General features: G+C 33.2%; 2 protein-coding genes across 2 annotated transcripts in view; one reads left to right on the top strand and one right to left on the bottom strand.

Moving 5' to 3' along the window:
• LOC105204588 (venom dipeptidyl peptidase 4) overlaps window positions 1-17,098 on the top strand; it is a gene marked incomplete at its 5' end in the record, with an annotated part of 53,672 nt that extends 36,574 nt beyond the window's left edge. Inside the window, 4 exons of the mRNA XM_039459271.1 lie at window positions 3,031-3,225; window positions 11,288-11,448; window positions 12,595-12,806; window positions 12,894-17,098. Coding sequence (XP_039315205.1) covers window positions 3,031-3,225; window positions 11,288-11,448; window positions 12,595-12,806; window positions 12,894-12,992 — 667 coding nt within the window. The remainder of the gene's footprint in view (window positions 1-3,030; window positions 3,226-11,287; window positions 11,449-12,594; window positions 12,807-12,893) is intronic.
• A 2,081-nt stretch (window positions 17,099-19,179) lies between these two features.
• On the bottom strand, window positions 19,180-20,703 carry LOC120359862 (DNA-directed RNA polymerase I subunit RPA12-like). The gene is made up of 3 exons (XM_039459272.1): window positions 20,468-20,703; window positions 19,726-19,951; window positions 19,180-19,599 (listed from the first exon to the last, which is right to left on the bottom strand). Exons 1-3 carry the CDS (start codon window positions 20,598-20,600, stop codon window positions 19,575-19,577), a joined length of 384 nt encoding a protein of 127 aa, XP_039315206.1. The 5' UTR covers window positions 20,601-20,703; the 3' UTR covers window positions 19,180-19,574.
• Between the last annotated feature and the right edge of the window lie 591 nt (window positions 20,704-21,294).

Raw genomic sequence — 21,294 nt, 5'->3', positions numbered from 1 at the left:
TTAACATTGAAATAATATTTTTCCATGTATGGAGGTATAATATTCTTATAACAAAGATAAATTTTTAATTGTTCGCATACTATCATAGACACATAAAATAAAAATTTTAAGCAGTAATGTAGAAGGGTTTATGAGAGTCTAATACGTGATGAACGAATTTTTCTATATAAAATTGTCTTTAATTCAAAAACTTGCAAAAGTACATTAGTGTGGTAACGAAGGAATGGTTTGGTTCTACTTTGAAGCATCTTCAGTGTAAAATTATAATGAGAAAAATTGGCTCTCTCACGCTTTCAGAAAAAAGCTGGAATAAACCTTCTTTCACTATCAATTTCAAAAATTCTTATCCCTATAATAGTAAATTGCGAAGAGAAAAAAGGCTTTTTCCTTTTTTTGTTTTTTTTTCTTCTTTTTTTCTCAGGTACAAAAAACAGCAAACGTTATTAAGGCTTTAATACTCAACTTAACGACATTAGTACTCTTTTTCATGCGCTTATGCAGTTAACGAGGCTCCTCGCTCGATAAGCACGCGATATCGGTCTCCGTTGCAATACAATAACATCGGCACGATGAAGAACACCGCTCTATACATCGCGTTTCTGGCTGCTGTAACGCAATTGCAACTCGTAAATCTAACTCTTTATCCAATTCGCTTTATTATAAAGACGTGATGTACTCCCACGCGATTACGTCGCTCTCTGCGTTGGAAATAGCACGAGATTACACGTAGCACCATTTACATGCGCATTACATGAGATTACTGCAGATCAGCATAATGTCAACTATACTATGAATTTGAAGTGTGGTAGAAACAGTGACTAATTCCTAAACTATATTTGAGTTAATAACTTTTCAGATAAAATTCACTTTATTTTCAAACCTCATGTAGATTAAAGGTAAAATAATAATATATAATTGAATGAATACGTAGCTTTTAAAAACAAAGATATTGTTATTTTTCTCTTTTTACATAATTTCAAAACTATTTTCTAATCTCTCGAATCTAGTTGGAGAATTAATCAAATAAGAAATATAGCTTAATATCAATTTAGCATTAATCATATATCAATCAATATCTGTAACATTGTAATGATTCTTTACAAATATCGTAAAACTTTCAACTCAGTTATCATGACAGAAACAAATTCATATATAAAGGGAGAAAACGACATGTCACAAAAACTAACTTGACAAATAAACACACAGGTGTTTTAATGAACAAAAAAATATTTAATACAAGATATTTTTTCTCCCTTCAGTATTCTTCACTCTTTCTCTCTCTCTCTCTCTCTCTCTCTCTCTCTCTCTCCCTCTCCTCTCTCTCTCTCTCTCTCTCTCTCTCTCTCTGGCTTTTCGTCTTTTCTTATATTTATAGGTTTCTTATACGAGCCAATGTTCGATAGAACAGATCATCGGTTATCATTACGGTCTATTTCGCTTCGATCGCACTATGCGTGTTTCACGACACTGCCTGGTGTCGTATCGCCGTCATTCCCGAGAACATTCGCGTTTATATCACGCCATCCTCGGGATCGTTACTATCCGTCTCTATTTCCGCGTCAGTGTCGGCGGCCCCATCTTGAAAATGCCGTATCAGAAAAGCCATCTTCGTTCTCGAACTTCCATTTCCTAATTCTCGTCGCCGTTTGGCTCTTTTCTTCCGTGTGTTCCCACGTTTTTGAGCCTCTTCCGCAGAAGTGGCACCAAGACTTTCCGCAAACGACCGTTGAGAACGGTAATGAGTGTGGAAGCTGAGAAAATTGCTCGCTAAACAATCAGGATAGTGGCCAACTACATCTGCTAAATCTAATGATGAGATTAGGATTTTTTTACGAGGGGGAAAAGGCCATTTTCGCCAAGTGTATTGCAGATGTCTAGTTAGATTTAATTATTGAAATCATCGCGTTATACCGTATCTTACTTTTTGTTGTATTACATTATATTAATAATTTTATAATTGTACGTATTATATATACTATTTATAAATAAAATATAAATTAAGTTTCTAAGAATAATAATTAAATTTGAACATTATTCATTTCAGCCAACATTGTTATTTTTGCGTTAATTATTGAATGCATATTACACTAATTGCTCTGCACATAAATTGAATGCGCAATTCAAACTTAATTCGGATCCTCCTCAATGAATATTTTGGTAAAAAAAAATCTTTATATTTTCCGTTCATTCTCGTTAATCGTATGTTATTAATTATTAAATGTTATCATATTGCGTTGTTAGAATTTATAGAAAAGATGAATACATGAAAAGAAAAAAACATTAACATGTCATGGATCTAATGTATTAATTATATTAATATAATTATTTTAATATAAATATATATTAATATAATATAACTTTATATTGATAATTTGTAAAAACGAAATGTGCCCGCGCGCGTTTTCTGACGCTATAAAGATCTTTATCAAAATATGCTGTGAGGAGAACACAAATTAGGGTTGAAACCTATATATGCGCATTCTATTTATATGTATATACACTAAAAAAAAAATTTTGTAATAAAATTATTTTCTTGATTAAAATAAATATTAGTTAATATAAAATAATTTATTTTTACACTTATTGTTAGAATATATTTTTTAATTTAGGAGAAATAATGTTTAAAAAATATTTCTTTGAAAAAAAATTTTTTTTTATGTTTATAATAGCTAATGTGTAATATACACTCAATAACTTACAAAAATAACGGCGTTGGATCAAACAGAAGATAACTTTCGAATCTAATATATTATTTATGCTCTTCATTTATAAAGTAACTAATAAATAAGGTAATTAATTACTTTTTCTTTTATTACACAATTTTCAAAAAATTGGATACCAATATAAAGCTCAAATAACAAGAATCGAGAAATATTTTCTATTCCAAGCAATTGTAAAAGAATCAAGATTGCAGCATGTAAAATGAACAGATACGTGTACACGTGAAATCGTGAATAGGCGTGTGCGATAAAAGATACCGATAGTACAGCATTCTGACGACCTATGTCACGCAATCTCTCTGCCTTTCAGGTACGGTGGCCCGGATTCGTATCAGGTGACGGAGAAATTTAAAATCGATTGGGGCACGTATCTTGTAACAAACAAAAGTATCATATATGCCGCCATTGACGGTCGCGGTTCCGGATTAATGGGTAACAATATGCTGTTCGCTGGATACCGACGCCTCGGCACCGTCGAAATTGTCGATCAGATCAACGTTACCAGGTAAACCTACAATTCATTACATTTCACTACATTTCGATTTCTAAAAAATTATTCCAAACAAATTTTTTAGTAGAAATGTACACAAAAAAATTAGTATCAAATCAACAATTTGTTTTATATATAAGCAAGAATATAAAATCTTCTTGAAAGAACTTATAATTCTAAATAAACATAATTTGCTTACATGAAAAAAATTTTTCTCTTTATATAAGCAAATTACGTCTGTTTAAGATTATAAATTCTTCCAAGAAAAAAATATATTCTTGCTCGTTTATAAAATAATGAATTGTTGATTTGATGCTTGTTTTCTGTGTGTGCAGTTTTCTTAGACACCCATCTACTGTCTAGTATTTTCATTACGTGCAAGAATACTGCGTAAGAAATAGACAAGAACTTAAATTTCAATGGGGTTGAAGCAGTTTTCCGGTAATAAAATTATGTGTAATTTGCATAGATACTTGCCTAGTATTGTTTATTTAGTATTAATAGATTATTGTTGGTTAAAATACATATGTAGTCCATTGTCCTGTTTTTGTACGATAAATGGATTCAGATTTTGCGCATCCGTTGTGCACAGTAACAGCAGAGCTCGATTGGAATCCCAAGTAGTCTATCAGTTACTAGAGAGAAATTAATACGAGTCTGCCCATTAACCGCACAAAAATTGCGTGAAATGTCTACGAAAGTTCTATAGAGGTTGAATTAATAAAACTCGCTACCGAGTCGGTAAACAGTAAAACTTCTTAATTCTCTATCGGAAGTTTCCCAAAGCAGAATTTACTTCTAACATGTAAAATCTCAAAACTTATAAAACTAAGTTTACTTCATTGGGCTTCTTTCAGCGCTACCAATTCTCCACTAAACCTGTCTTAATGCGCATCCCCGTCCATTTTTCCCCCGAAGAAGAATCTAATTTATAGGGAGCGCCGTCATATTCCCCGACGTTAGAGCGAGGCGCATATTACGTTTACGGCGTTTACGCCACGTTTACACGTAGAAGACGCATTATATCGTTAACCCGAGATTGCCTCCGACGGCAGCCGGCGGGATAGCTCTCGACGGTGATGTTAACGAACGAACACAGGCCATCGCCTAGCGGAATCTGAGGGGCCGAACGAGCTCGTCCTCTGAAAGCGCGGCGAACAAAGTTTTGCTTTAGGACAAACCTAATTATAGGCGAGGCCTCAAAGTGACTTATCACCGCGCGATCGGAGTAATTCGCTAACCCACAAGTTAACTAATCTAACTCCGGGTTTTCCCCCGGCGCGTTCGAGGACCGCGTTTAACAAAGTTCTTTTCACGGAACAGGCACCGTGAGAGAGAGAGAGAGAGAGAGAGAGAGAGAGAGAGAGAGAGAAAGAAAGAGCTCACCACCGCCGCGCGTTAACAAGAAGAAAATTGCTCGTACTTTTATCTGAATTTATCGGCTGACCCTCTCCAAAGCGCGCGGCGCGGCGTCGAGTGGCGGGTACCACGAGGAAGAGCCGGGCTCTCCTCTCGTATTTCCACTTAGCTGCCACGAGTAATTTATCTCGATAGTGGGAAAAGGGTGAGAGAAAGAGGGCGAGCGAGACCGGTAGCGAGAGAGTTCGCCACTTATACGACCGTCCATCTTTAAACCGAAACATCAAACTTCCGGTCGTGATGAATAATGCCCATTCCGCCCCGCGTCGCCGCTAGAGGCGAGGTCATATTTTACCGTTTAAACGACAACGCGCCGCGCAACCGCGAACCCGCAAGCTCGACGTCGCGCGTAGACCGCCGCGGCGCGGCGGCGGTTCCGCAATCTCCGCGCGGAATCTCCGGATGGAATTTAGTAAATAGCAACAAGAAATTAGCGCACGACGGCGTGTAAAATAAATGTTGAACCGGAGTGGATACCGTCGCGGACGCGAAACGCGATGAGCTTAGCGCAGCGATTTTCTCCTCGCTTCGCGAAGATTTTATCTCCGTCGTTTCCAGAGCCCTGCTCTCGGTTTTTTTTTCTCCCTTTGACGACTGGACTTCTCTTCGAATAATAATGCTGGAACAACGTTAGAAATATTGCTACGAAATTGCTTTCTCATTGTGCGGTTCTAAACGTTTTAATAACTTCATTATTTTTTTGCTCGACGAACCTTCTCCTTTTTTTTTTTATCGTTGCCCTGGCGTTTCTTGAAGGAAGACAAAGAGTTCACATTTGCTTGTATTAAAATACAAATTACAGTACAAATAGGAAAAGAAAATTGAGTTGCTCATGTAATTTGTTATAAATAATTAGTGATTTCTTTTCTTTGTAGAAAGAATCGTGAAACTTTGCTTTTCAGAATGTCGGTCCAGCGCGAAGTATATAACGTAGATAGAAGAAAGAGCACCTGGGGACACTTCGTGTATTTTAAGTCCGGTACCTAAATATTGAATAGACCAAATGGCGTCACCGACGTAGTCTTTACAATACCTTCGTTGTGATAAACGTTTATTTGAAGAATATTGCCTCATAAATGAAGGGAAAATTCACCAGATACCATAGCTGTCGATATTTGCACTATTATCTTTATCAAAAAGGAATAATCTTGCGCTACAGGTATATTGAAACAAAGCTTGATAAAAGCTGCAGGATGTTTACTACCAGAAAAAACTGGAAATTTTTGAGGGATTGAAAATCATGGATTTTTATAAAATATTATTGGAACTCTGGGAAATTTTTAGAATTTTATTTTTAAATACAAGTTCTCTCTCTTTCTGACAAAATTGTTTCTTTTATCTTTTTTCTTCTAATTTTATAATATAATATTTTAACTTTTTTTTCTTGATACTTTTTTTTTCAAACGTTGTGGAAATTTAGTGAATAATATAAGAGTAATAGAATCTTAACGCGAGCCTCGAGATATTTTATGTTAATTATGATTCAATAATACCAGTTTTTAAAAAAATTATTATTATTTGCTAATAATTATCAAATAATAATTTGATAACATTTACCAGTTTTAGTTAGATTAATCAAACATTTTATTGAAATTATTTTATCGCAGTAAATTTGGTATATTTAACTATTATCTACGCTTGATTATTGTTACATTTTTTTTCAGCGTTTGATCGTCAATGTCGAATGGTATTCGCGAAGACGCGAACGTGTTCTATCTGCACGTTTCCTCGATATTTTACGCCGCGGAGTTTTGCCACCGCATCGTCCGACATACGGGTAAAAAGTGAGTCGCGGAGTTGGGAACGGGCCAAACGATTGCGGACTCGTCCGACTCTCTTCAACCCGCGGCGGAAGCGCGTGGTCTTTCTTTCTGGTCGACCCTCTGTGCGTCAACCCTTCGCGCAACCCCCCGCGCGTTTTGTCTCCTTTTTGCTGGCCTTTGTTCCGTCATCGAACCGACTAACCGGACCGATTAACCAGTTCGTCGCTAGTTGCTCCACTCGCTGGTTCCGCGACCGCTTAATTGGTGAATAACGAGTGACGTAAGCGGCGTTGAAATCCGGAAATCTTGGGGACGCACCCCTCATAAGCGTAATGATCCTTTAAATGGGGAAGAGCGACTAATAATCGTTTGTCCTAAAGGGGGAAAATCGTAGATCCGTGCAGGCATCCGCGGTCGATTTGAAAATTGAATGTGACAGGATTAAGTAATTAAATCCGTGTAAATAGTACGTAAATATCGTGCGAATGTAGACAAGAGAGATGCAAAATTTTTTTTTTAAAGTAATTACTCTTGAGCAGAATTACACACGATATTAATTTTCCGCAGATCTCATTTTTCACTGCTTAGTCAGACTATCTGTGTCACTGGTGAACGTTTGTGTTTTTCCAAGGATTTTTAAACTCTAAAAAATCTGAAAAAATTCTGGTATATTCTTTCAACGTTTAAAAATGCGATTTTTACAATTTTATTATATCCAAGGCATATTTTACTTTTTTTTTGTACACGTTTGAATTTGAAGCAAAATCAATAAAATGCTTTGTTAAGATAAAAAATTTATAACTTTTTTATACGTATATATTTCAAAAAATCCTTTTAGTTACAAATAGGGTTAGTACTTACGAGAAAAAATAAAAAAAGGTATAAATATTTAGTAATTTAAAAATCAATAATTATGATTTATAGAAAATAAGAAAGAAATAGAAAAAAATATTATTGAATTAAAAAAAGGATAAGATTTAAATAGAAAAGGAAAAAATTATTTTCAAAAAATCAGTATTTTATTTTTAAAAAGTAATTACATATGAAGAGTTTAAAGAAAGAGATATATTTAAAAAAACATATACCACATTAAAAAATTAATTTATAACACGTTATTACAAATGCGATGCATTATGCTCAATTTCGACTTCCTCGCCGTCAGTTTCCGTTGCCAGCAAGCTATAAAATTAATCTCGCGATTGCTCGCGAAAAGAACGCATTATTTCCTTTGCAGAGCGTTCTCTTTTGAATATGGGTCTGTTCTTAATTTTGTTTATGAATATTTAAAGATTTTTTAAAAATCATTTTAAATGTATAAATAAAAAAGTAGTTGAATTTGAGATATGAAACTTGTAAACTCCTTTTTTTCGTATTGTTATAAATAGGCTCAGTTTAAATGTTTCAATTTAAAAAAGAAAAAATTTTCTGAAAATACTCTTGGAAGTTTGAATTTATTGCATTTTCCTATATTCGCAAGGGAAAAAATTTAATATTACATTATGCCAGAAATAACTAGGCATTATATTTCTGTAAAATGCATGACACAAAAGTTGTACAAATCCTTTTCTTTGTGTTGTGTGTGCCGCACACTGAAAGAAGGAAAAATATTCCAGATCGTAATTCAAGCTATTTCATCGCTCTATAATAAATTAATTAACATTAAAGGTCCGTCGTACTCTTTAGCATTTATTTTCACCGACTTCGTTATCGCGATCCTGTTTTCAATCCCGTCGAGATCTTCCAAATGATTTAAGAATCCGACGTACATGCTATCGTAATTAAAACGCCAGGAAAATCCTGCAATTCTTGAAATTCGTGCAGCGGATCGGACCGGTGGCGTTCTCGATCAGACAACAAACAAGGGCAACGAGACAAAGGGCCACGAATACCCGACAGAATTTCGTGGGACCGATACGTATTCGCTAGAGTATACGTAACGGGCAAGCCGCAAAACGAAAGAGAGAAGCGTCTCGGTCCGAGTTTCTTCCCTCCCCCTCCCTTTCCTTTCCATCTAGGTTTTTTTTTCTCTTTCCCGTTTCTTTTTTTTTTCTCGTGAGGAGAAATAGAATTCAACGTACCACCGGTCGATTTACGAGGTAAATAAATTTCACCGAGAGGGAACGAACGGGGGAAGGAAGTCTGGGGAAACGAAATCTGCCGCGCGTCGTCGTACGAGGAGCCGTTTACTATTTCTACGGGCGGTCGGACGGTCGGTTGGCCGGCGTGGGCGCTGATCCCGCCGGGGCCATTATTATCGAGCACACGAGAGATGCCAGAGACAATAGCCCGAAAAGATTGGAAGGAAAGAAATACGAATTCTCCCCCTTTTTTTTTACTCGGCGGCGGGAAGGCAACGCGCGGCGCCTCGCGCGTGGAATCCACTCCGGGTTTCCGGAAATCATGAGGCGAGACGCGGCGCTCAATCTGGGAGACGTCTGAGAGATACACGGGTCGTCCCAGAGGTAACATTCGCATTCTTTGCCCGTGTATACCGCGTCCAAATTGCAGTTGATCTTTCTCTAAAGGTACCGTGATGAAATATCACTTTGTCAAGCTCTCCTTAATTCGCAATATCAAATCTGTTGGTAATTGGAAAGGTAATTAAAGCGCAGTTTATGTACCGAGAGAAAAAAATTATTTGATTTAAATAAATATTAGTGCTATTCAAATAATTATTTTATATCAAAACAGTAATGTTTACTATAAACGAATAATACTTATTTGGTTTATATAAATAACCAATAATTTTTATTTGAATCAAATACTTTTTTTTATCAGTGTATGTTTTGAAATGAAATTGTAAATTTATAATAAAATCATGAACTTTCGAAATTTAAACTAAGATAAATATCAGAGATTAAGGAGGATAACAGCACGATTGTAATTATGCAAATTAAAGTGTACAAACTTTAAATCCTTCATTGTATGTAACTTCGAACATTTCGAGTTTCAAGGATAATTCTAAAGTTATCTTCAGCGTACGCGTATTACAGAATCCCATATTCTCAATCATTTGTCATCAGTCTGACAACGACTGAGTCACTAACGGGTTACCAAATTCAAAGTGGCATCCTTCAATTGTAATGTGTAATGTCAGAGGAGATAAAATACTCCCCCTGAAAATGTATATAACAAAGTATTAAAGATGACAGAGCATTGTTTCTGTGAAACTTGATTTCCTTTAAAATATTCTTATATATCAAGATTCATAATTTTAATAATCAGAATAATTTATATTAAAATAATTTCAAAGAAATTTCACGCAATTTGTTTTTTTGAAACTTGTTATATTTGTGAACGTTTCGAAGAAGTTTTATTTTTAAATCTGAGAGCACTAATTATTCGACGATTTTCCCTGACAGAGCTCGGTGCAAAAATAATTTAATAAAATTATTATGGCTGTGGAAGAATCAGATTCTCTGAAAAGTTTCGATAATTATAACTGCATTACTGTAGAAAATTGCAATTGCGTGACACACGATTCATGGAAGGTGATTTTGTGCCACATGTTCTTTAATACGAAGCACATTGGTAGCACGTACAATCGCGCGGAGTGCACGCGAGATAATGGAAGATACGAGGGGAGAGAGGGAAGCAGAAATTACTAAGTATTCATCGATTCTTATCGCAAAGCGGTCGACTATCAGCGCGCTCTTCAGCGAGAGAAGGGCGATTGTCTTTTTACGAGCGCCGCGGCATTCTCTGGCAAAAGAGGGTAATCTCGTAGGGCGTTCCTGCACAATCCATCTAAATGGAGACAAAAGGATCTGTCATAGGCATCTCTTTTGATATTGTTTCGAAATTTATAAATAGGAAGATCCTCGTTTCCTCGAAGATTCTTTTCTCTTATATACTTTCTACTCTTTTTTTCCTTCTTTTTTTTCCTCTTTATGCTTCTACGCCATTTCAGATAAAACACGAAATCATAACAAGAGCAAGATGACAGCAAGTAGAAAGTCATCTTTTAAAGGAAAAATCATTATAATCTCGCTCAATTCACTTTTGACGATGATTTTATGATAAGTGCTGTGGCAATGACTTTAAGACTTCCGTTTACTCATCATTACTATCTCAAATTGTGATATGAAAAGCGAGAAGATACATAATAAAAATTCTTGCAAGATATATTAAAATGGAAATATGTTTTAATAAAACAACTTTTGCAATCGATAAAGTAGACTTACAAAACATATTGAAAATTATCTTTTTGTTTGATTTTGTACGATGTTGAAGAAAAACTTTAAAATAATTTTTAACAAAAAAAAATTAATTAAAATAATGAAGACGGCATTACCGATCGAAAGCAGTTCTTAGTGTTCAATAATTTTTTCTGGGTCAATTCATAAACATTACAAGATTCCTTTAAACTATTCGCCGCATATTTGCCGGACTTAAAACATAGCTTTAAAGAAAAATTCGAATGTAATATTACAAAATTAAATTGCTAATCAATTTATTTATTTATTTAATGTTTGTATGCATCTCTACTATCCCCTCTAACCTCGAAAAACTGTAAAGAAATTATTGCGGACAATATTACCTCGACCAGGGTAATATTTAAAAAAATCGATAATCGATAAAAATCAAAATTAAAAAAAATTACATTTTAAAATTATTGCCATAACAAGAATGTATTATAAAATTAAAAGTGTGTGTGTGTGTGTATTGAGTGACATTAAGATTTTTCTTAAAATAACTTCCACTTGATGTCATCTTGATCTTATTATGATTTTGCGTTTTATCTGGGACACATATCTTTATGAAATTTTTAAAACGTTTAATCAGTTTCGTGTAACTGTGCGAATAATATATTTTAGCTACATGTGCTTCAACGTCTCTTATTTTCGTGATATTTTCAGTGATATTGATTCGAGACTTTTCTCTGCTTCTTGCAGGCATCTGCAGGACAAATTGCCCTTCATTGACCGTACAAGAACGGCGATATGGGGTTGGAGTTATGGTGGATACGCGACCGGCATGACGCTCGCTATGGACTTAAAGGGTGTCTTTAAGTGCGGCATGTCTGTCGCGCCGGTTACGGATTGGGCCCTTTACGGTACGTAATTAATAGCTTAATTAATCGAATTAATGGCGCAACGCGTCAAATGTGTTTAGTTGACAATTATTTCAAACAGAAAGGAAATGATTTAGCACCGTAAACCGGAATTATCTCGTGACAGGACAAACAATTCCTTGTAATTTGTTTAATTACACAGGGTTAATGTAACAGTCAATTTCCGTTTTAGCGGTAATAAAAGTAAAAAGAAAGGACAAAAGATCCTAAAAATAAAACGGAAGATACTCCGTGTGTTATAATTAATACAAAAAGCGGAAAGTGTCTTCTGTTAATAAGGATAGGTTTTTATAAAATTTGAAATAAGCTAGAAAGAAAAAGCTTAATTATATCTTCAGTCAAAACTTTAATTTGTTTTCTGACATAGCTATAATAATTAAGACGTAATAAATAATATAATATAATGAATAATTGCAATAAATAAAAATTAAAATAGAATACGTGTAATGAAATCTTTTATTTACTGAATTAATCTCGATTGAACAATTTGTTTTATCGCCCGATCCAAATCATATTTAAAAATTTAAATATTTAAAAAATATCTACTAAATTTGTACAGCTAAAATTTAAATATATTGGAGATAGAAAAAGTAATTAATCGACATTAGTATTTTTATTCTTCTTCTCCGATATTACTGTAACATCGTTAGTATGCGTTAGTGCGCGCGAAGCAATATTTTTTCACCTAGATATCCTTTGCTATAAACGAACGTTGTTAAGAGAGTTTACTCGCGGAGAATACGGCTTACTTTAAATGACTTATGTTAAGCTCATTTGCCCTCGGGATTCGTCTAAGAATTTTTTACGCACCGTCGTTTTAATGAAGAAAAGTGCGCGTTCCATGGAAGAGACGCGCCACTGCAGCTTTAATATTACTTTTTCAACTGCTTTAAATTCGTGTCAGCATTTACCTCCTTTTGTTAGAGCACGCGAGAAAAATACACGTGATTTACAGGATGACGTTAAAAAGACTTATGCAGCGTCACACTTGTGCAATTTCTGCATAAGATATTACGCGCCACGTGACAACGCAAACCTTTTTCCCCTTTTGTCTTTGTTTTTATACACGCACTAACAATTCTTCTTATTATTATCATTAATAGATGCGTGTTAATTGCTTAATTGCAGATTCGATTTATACCGAACGGTTCATGGGTCTGCCGACCATTACCGACAATCTGCAAGGCTACGAGCAGGGTCAGTTGCTCAATAAGGTGGAAAACATCAAGAATAAGATGTACTATTTGATTCACGGTACCCTGGACGATAATGTGCACTATCAACAGTCGCTTATGCTCGCGAAGGTGTTGGAACAGAAAGACATTCTCTTCAGACAACAGGTACGTTCTCCGATAGAGAGAGAGAGAGAAAAGAAGATAGAATTAAAAATAATATTTGCAACAATTGCAAATTTTTTGTTTCTGCAGACGTACACGGATGAGGACCACGGTATTGTCCAATCGCGGGCGCATCTGTACCACTCGTTAGAAAACTTCCTGGACGAATGCTTTGAGACGTCATCATGATCGGAGCACGGGATAGTGATGACAATCTAGATGCTGTACACCACCTGCCTCACACTTGTAAATACTTTGTCACGTGTACATAGTTAATGTACGATATGTAATATGAAGGTTTAAAGAGTGTACATAGCGGTGTGAGATTGCCCAGGAAGGATGGGAGAGATAGAGAGAAAGAGAGAGAGAGAGAGCGAGAGTGAGCGTAAAATGGAAGAAGATAAAGTAATTAATTAGGCACTAGTGTTGTCACAAAACTATGCAGGGCAGAGGTCTGTAAAAACATATTTGATACGTTTTTTAAAGTACCCGATCAAATGGTGTGTCGAAGGCCTAATAACGGCGCGAGCTCCAGTTGCCTCGCCGTTCAGACCTCATTAGTGTGTATTCCGTATCGTTGCAGACGTCGTACTTACAGCGCACAAGCACTGTTCTAACGTTATATTAGCACGCAAAGCGTTATTCCCCGGATGGTCGAATGAACCAATCAACGTCAAGTTCGAATTGCGGAAATGGAATTGGACGAGGAATTTTTTACGATTTAATGTCAATTTTTATTTAATAAGTCCACAATATTATTTGACGAAATATTAATCCCAAAGTTCTACTATATATCATCGATATTAATAATTAAACAATAATTAATCGGCAAATTCTTCAATTAATATAAATTCCTCAGTAATCTATACGTGTTGAAATTTTTCTTAGGATTTCTATGAAATAGAAAAATTACGATTTTGTCTTTGTAGAATACATACTAATTGTAAGTCGTATTCTTATCACTGAATTAAATTAAATTATGTATACTATCAATAATTTGACCATCTGGAAAAAGATATTCCATATATTTATATATTTTATTTAATATATGTTAGATTATCTTTTGATTACTGTAATTGCACCTTTTTTGACAAAATATCAAGTTGATGTATCAAGAATGTTCACATATATGAGTTCAGTTATCAAATCTTGATAAAAGAGAATTTTAACATTAAAAAAATATATATATATATAAATCTGCGCTGTCGCATTCACGCGCGCGCACATGTAAAAACATAAATATAAATATACCTACTTTCAAAATAAATTAAAAGAAACATGCTCAAGACTTAATAATTTTTGTATGTAGTTTGAAAGTAAAAAAAATATATTCCATACTATAAAATTGTTATTGGAGTTCTTAAAATATATTTAACATTTCAACATTTAAAATGTAGAGTACACATGAAAGTTTCTTACTACATAAAACGGATGTTTGAAATTCTTAAATTTTATATTGATAATAAATTAATTTTTTATTCACGAATAATACGTTTTTCATCACATAAAATATGTGTCGACCTTTCGACGATAAAATTAAAAAGCGAAAGTACACCGTTTATTGTGTACTGCAAGCACTTTTTGACAATAATATTATCGATGATATTCTGAAAGGTAACAATTATTATGGTCTATTCAATATATTTTTACAATTTGTATTTGAAAATATCTTCAAGTAAAATAATAGATTGTATGTTTAATAATTTTACACACAAAATTTTTTTTAAAGATATTTTAATGGTATATGTTCTCTCAACAAAACTTATGTTATTATATTAATATTAATATCACAAAAAATATGGTAATTTTATTGTGATTTTAATACCAAATGCGAGGGAATATGTTTTTTTTTAATTATTTTAAATTAATTACAGTTGTAATCAATCACAAGAATGTAAAATATGTAATGTGACACCATTTTTTTTTATCAATTCTTATCTATCTTATTCTTATCTTTTATCTATCCAGATTTAATTATATTCTGCAAAATTATTTAACTACGTTTAGCATTTCCAGTACGATTATTGATATTACCATCAAATCTTCATCAAATTTAATGCCTCGTACATTCGTCTAATGGAGATATATTTAATAACATCAAAATTATTAAATTGTCTCCCAAAGCATACATAAGTAAACCTAACAGCTTTTTTAGTATTCAAAGATTCAGATCCAGTTATAGGTCGATAAAGTAATTCATATCTCTATTGATATATCTTGCTTTGTAGAGTATATACTAAGTATTCTTGCCACTAAGTGTATTTGAGTTATAACTTAGAAAATCTAGAATACAAATTATTATATTCAAAATTAAATTCTAAGTCAAATTATATTATATTCAAATAAAGATTTACTTATACAATATACATTTTCATATAACTATGTTACTTAAATCTTTATTAAGAACAGAAAACTAATAATAGTAATAATTATTTCGTTCTTTTATTATTCCTTATAATTAATATGCAGTTAAAGAAATTATTGGTCAATAATACATTACAACATTTAAAATCTCGATAACGGATTTATACTCAATATGTAAAATGTGCTAAATAATTTTGATTTTAATACAAAAATGAATTTTCTGAACTCATATATGTTATCTTAAAGCTCTGGAATACTCCATAAAAATATAAAACTCTTATGTGTAAAAAGAAACAAATTAATATGTTGTTTACTCCGATATGGGATATTAATGACTGTTAGTAATTATACATTATGTTAATTGAACGAATCTTGAAATAAGAATATTGGATACGAGCACAGTTTTCTCAATAACTTTGCAATATTTGCGGACGATGTAACCAATTTTAATACATAAAAATCAAAATTTTGCGGCAGAAAAATGTGAAATTAAGCCAATCAATTTTTGAGATATATTTAGGAATGTTCTTGAAACGTAACATATTTTCACAACTGTTTTTTGATGAACTGTTGTAACGTTCGTAATTTTTATGGAAGTGCGACAATGTAAGACATATGATGACTGACAAGAAATTATGTAGGAAATGGTAACTAAATTATACTTTCAGAATCGATGATAATGTACGTATTGTACGTGAAAGCAATGTTTTGTAATGATCTGTAGATAGGTGATACATTATTTTTTGTATCGCTACAAACTGCTGCACGTTTCGAGAGAGAAGCATTTCACTATGAAAATAATATGTACAAAGACATTTCCATGAAAAGAATATATAATAAAAGCGTATGAGATATGCACAAGTTAAACATATGTTTTGTATAAAACATACATATACTTTATGCTATGGAATATAATATTTGGGAGTATAAGCATCGCGTTTGATAACTGCATTGTTAAAAAAGATATTGATCCTAATATTATTTTAATATGTAAAATCTTTCGAACGAAAGAGGTGCGTTAATAATAAGATCCTATCAACCGAAACTTTTGAAATTGATTTCACCATAACACAAAAATAATATTACTTAGATTATATGGATAGGTAATCTAAGTGCAAATGCGTAGAATTACACGCGAGTAACTTTACTTTAAAATACAAAAATAAAAACTTTCACGAATCTTACTGCAAGAATTTTTTATAATATAATTCTCGACTTTTTAATAATATAATTCTCAAATTTTTAATTTTCTAAAAACTTATAATAAAATTTTCCAAATTTAAAGAAAAATCAATTCAAAAGTTTCTTTAAGAACAGATAGATTTTAGGAAAAAACTATTCAGTGCATTTTAATTGTCAGAAAGAGTAATTTATGCGTTCCATGTATCGATAATTACAAATTTTGTCTTTCTGTTCTAGCTTATACTGTGGGTATACCAGAGTGTTAAGAAAGTACAATTACATCAATTTATATCATATTTGTATATCTATAGTTTATGTAATGAATGGCATATAAAATTTAACAATTAGTTTATGGAGACACTTTTTCCTTAACGTAAGATAGCATATCTACTTCTTATTATTGTTAGACCACGGGCAAGTATTAGTGCCAATGTATAAATGCATACCTAGGATAAGTACAAGGGACTATCGACAAAACCCTCAATTAAAGTTTTTTAATGCAAGGACCACTGTAACAATTTTGAGAGTGGATCAAGGTGAATTTATTAAAAATAATTGTTAACTTTTATCCCGACACACACGCGCATTGTATATACAAAAATTACTTACTTACACTTAATTAAGGTAACGGAGCATTGTTAGAAAGAAGATATTGTGACCCAGTAGAGTTATGAAATTATGACAAGTGTACTCTCTTTCACCACTATTTGTTGAGTGTATTATAAAAATAAAGCTCTATGTTTTATTAAGGCAGAGTATTTATATTTTGAAACGTATTTATATTTTGAGTATTTATATTTTTACACTTCACATTCGACATTTCACGGCACTCTTCGTTCATGACAAAACCTCGTACGAGACGACGAGGATGCGAGTTGAAATGCACCGCGACACGCCACGACTTTCCGCCTTGCTTCCTAACGTTCCTAACCGACCGACTGCTGACACTGCGTAGTGGCGTGATTCACGTGACTGGCGCGTGGCTGCGCCTGCGCGCCGTTGCGTCACTACCGCCGCCGCTACGCAGTAGCAGCAGTCGGTCGGTTAGGGGGCACGGCAGAAGGTCGTGGCGCGTTTCAACTCGCGTCTTCGTTGTTGTCCGTACGAGTTTTTGACGCGAACGAGTGTTTCAAGAGTGTCGTGGAGTGTCGAGAGTAACGTGAAACGTCGGGCGTTTGTGCCAACATTGGCCAACAACCGTTGTGTCAGATACGATGTATGGTGCGAAGTTGTATCACGTTAATTCAATCGTGTTTCGTATCTTCTCCGTTGCCATTGTATTTTGAGTTTCCGACGCGCGTGAGTACCAAAAGTGCCGAAAACGAAGGGTTGCGTGTTTGTGCCAAGTGTAAATCAAGACGAATCATCGTGAGGAGACTTTTGGATCCTCTGTGATTTCCAGACTGTATAAATGGTCTACAGTCGGGTTGGGATGTCGCGTCGCGCGTTTAATCGCGTCGTTCTCCGTTCCCTTGTATTTTATATTTTGAGTTTTTGACGGGCATGAGTACTAGGAATGTCGAAAGCGAAATATCGCGCGTTTGTGCCAAGTGTAAAAGAGAAGGAAAATCGTCGTGAAGAGAATCTTAATGGGATCTCGAATGTTCGAGAGGTGTGGCCGAATGGAGCTGGACGGAGGGACCAGCGGCAAACGGTGAGTCAATTTGTACTCGTATTTACTACTATTTATTTGTCCCTACAATTCGGTATTCGCGCTTTGTTCTCATTGCGTTCCGCTTGAATTATCATCGGTACAGTGCGACAAATCAGTCAGTCGCGCAAAAGCTTTTATTAGAACAGGAAAAATTTGAAGTTTGTGTACACGCTCTTTCGGCGCTCCCTTTGTCAGGTGCGCCAACACAGTCCCGTGTGACATGCTTTCCGAGATCTAAGATTGACATCGTAGGCCGGTATTTATAGCCGATTCTTATATTTAATTGTCTCAAGTACTATCTTCAGATGTCATTAATTAATCTGATTATTAATCAGTGATTAGTATCAAAAATATTACTCTGATTGAAGTAAACATTCATGTAAGAATAACGTTATAGGTAAAAAATCCTTGTAGACGTCATCTTGAAATTTACAGCACAAATATGTGGCAGTTTGCTTTTTTGTATGATGGTAAAATATATTGTTTTCCATTATCCGTCGATTTTTATGTTGTATAAATTACCATATGGTTTGCTCGACGCGCTTCAGCTTGCGAGCGAAGTCTCGAGATGTCGGTGCAATCGCGCGAACTTCCGCCTGGCGTCGCTCCCGTTCGCGCCTAATCGGTGGCGATCACTGCGATCAGTAGCGATCGTGGAATGGGGTTCCAATATGGATTATTTATTAAAAATTCTATAAATAATAAATTAATAAATTAATAAATCGCACATACTAATAAAAACCTATAGAATGCAAAATATAAAATATTGGATTTTTTTTATTTTTTTAGTTGTTTTGTATAGGATAAAAAAAATGTATATTTTCCATTAAAAAAAAAGTGAATTAGAGAAATATTATTTTATGTAACAATATTTCTTATAAAATACAATATATAATGTAAAATTTTACATTAAGAAATGTTTCCTTGAATCTGCAATTAAACAGCAAATATGTCGACATAAATATGTGCTGTAATTCTTACAATAAAAGTTTTCTGTTATAAAAATACAATTTTGCTTTACAAATGCAAATTTTCTGTTTTAAAATACAAATTCTATGCTTTAAAAACACAAAAATTATACGAAAATAATCGTTTTTAAAGTAGAGAATTTCTGTTTGTAAAGCACAGAATTTGTACTTTAAAGTAGATAATTTATGTTTTAAAGTAGAGAATAAATTATTTTTATAACAGAATTTATGTTTGTAAGATATAAAATTACAGAGCATATTCATATCGATACATTTGGACCGCGATCCAATTTGTGCTCAAATCACTATTGGTTTTAATTCCATTCTTGTTTATGTCTAATAAACAATAAAATTACTACTAACCAATATAACAGATATCTTAATTTCTAAACTTCTAAATTTTAACGCTTAATAACTCACTTCACAGGAAAAACCGCCACGTTTTTCTTAGTTTTTTCATTTTGAGTGAAAATGCATCAAAAGAGTATATTTTTATTTTTATTTAAAGTACTTATTCTAAATAATTATTAAAAAATAGAAGAATCACATTGCTCAATATAAAAATTTCTTATAAAATAAGAATGTACAATACAAAATTGTATATTAAGAATTCTCTGTTTCCTTGAATCTGCAAATAAAATAATTTCTATTCATTAACAAAATACTATAAGCAACATAAAAAAAATTGGATGTAATATAGAGACAATACAAGATAAATGCTGTGCTAACAATATTGCTACATGTGGATACGCACTTGCACTTGGTACATGTGTAAAACACAGTTTGTCCTTCATCAGCAGATCTCAGTTGCAACGTTGCGTAGGACATTTTGTCATTTTGACACTGAGGACATTGTCGCTCTACTATTGGCCCTTCCGCATCATCCTCACTATCTTCACCTTCTTTGACAGATACACTACTGGCATAAGTATGCTTGGTGTTAAAGAAGATTGTATGTGTCATTCCCATGTCACCAAAAACTAAAAACAATGTTAGAAATTCTCCATATTAACGTAAATTCTTAATTATTGTTTGAATTCACACATAAAGGAATGCTAACACAATCTCACAAATGTTTCATAAAAATATTTCTTAAAATATCAATAATATGTTAAATTACTATCATACAAAGTATATTTTTTCTTATATATATATATAAACTTTGATTGTTATCAGATTCGTATTTTTTAAGACTGTTTATGATACTATATATATAGTAAGTAATCTCGTTTTAACTTTTTTTTCTAGATCTAGTTTTTTTCTATAATAAGAAAAACCAAAATTGAAATTAATTTGATAAAAATGGACATGTAACAATGACTAACAGTACTTAATATAATACATAACCACTTACGATTATGTTAATACTGTAAAATAGTCGTAATAAAAGCGCGACAATATTAGATGCTGTATACGATCGATAAAAATTTATATCGAAAATCTCAACTAAATTATACTTTTAGAATTTCGTTCTCTCATTGAAAAAGATACAATACCTTCGGAATTCCATTCTCTCTTGCACGTGTAACATTTAATTCCTCCCCGTTCGCCTAGCAACGGCAAAATTGAACCACAATCTGGACAGAAGCCAGGCGCAGTAGTAAAACAACTCTTGTTGTCACTTGCCATCGTTTAACATGCATTAAAACGCATGCAATTGAATCGTATATAACTTGCCCTTCTTCCTCTTGAAAACATAACCTATAAAATTTCTTGATTTTCACTAACGAACCCATACACTACCGCCAGCACATCCTTTTTCGAAATTGGCACTACATAGCACATTTATTTTGCAACACTGTCGATAAAATGGTTCAAGTCTATGCTAAAATCATGTGAAGGATTCTAATTTTTTAATCTACACCAAATGATTTTAGCATCGATTTGAATAAATACTTAACATTTATGTAGTTTAATATGAAAAACTTTTATAAGCACTATTGTATTTAATTTTTTTTTAATTCTAAAATAAATTTTATATCAAATGAAAAGGTAATTATTGTATTATTCAAATGAATTGTATGTACATTCATTACAATGGTTTTGGTTTGAGTGACGTGTCGTCTATCAAAACTAATTAAGGCAACAATTTTGAATTTTACAATGTTTAGGTAACAAAGGGATTAAATTGCCGTGACTGGAGTTGGTGAAGGGGACAAGGAGTTAGTCACGGAGGTAATTTTTGTAAGGGCTATAAGTAATTCAAATGAAATTTTGGATAATCCAATGTAATTTTTGGCAAATCTAAATAATTTTGAGCGTTTTTAAGTACATATTTAAATTAATTTTTAATTAATTTTTAATTACATACACATAAAAGTTT

Source organism: Solenopsis invicta, unplaced genomic scaffold, assembly GCF_016802725.1.
Source record: "Solenopsis invicta isolate M01_SB unplaced genomic scaffold, UNIL_Sinv_3.0 scaffold_1533, whole genome shotgun sequence".
In the NCBI taxonomy this organism is placed as follows: domain Eukaryota; kingdom Metazoa; phylum Arthropoda; class Insecta; order Hymenoptera; family Formicidae; genus Solenopsis; species Solenopsis invicta.
This window is presented reverse-complemented; position numbering and strand designations above follow the sequence as displayed.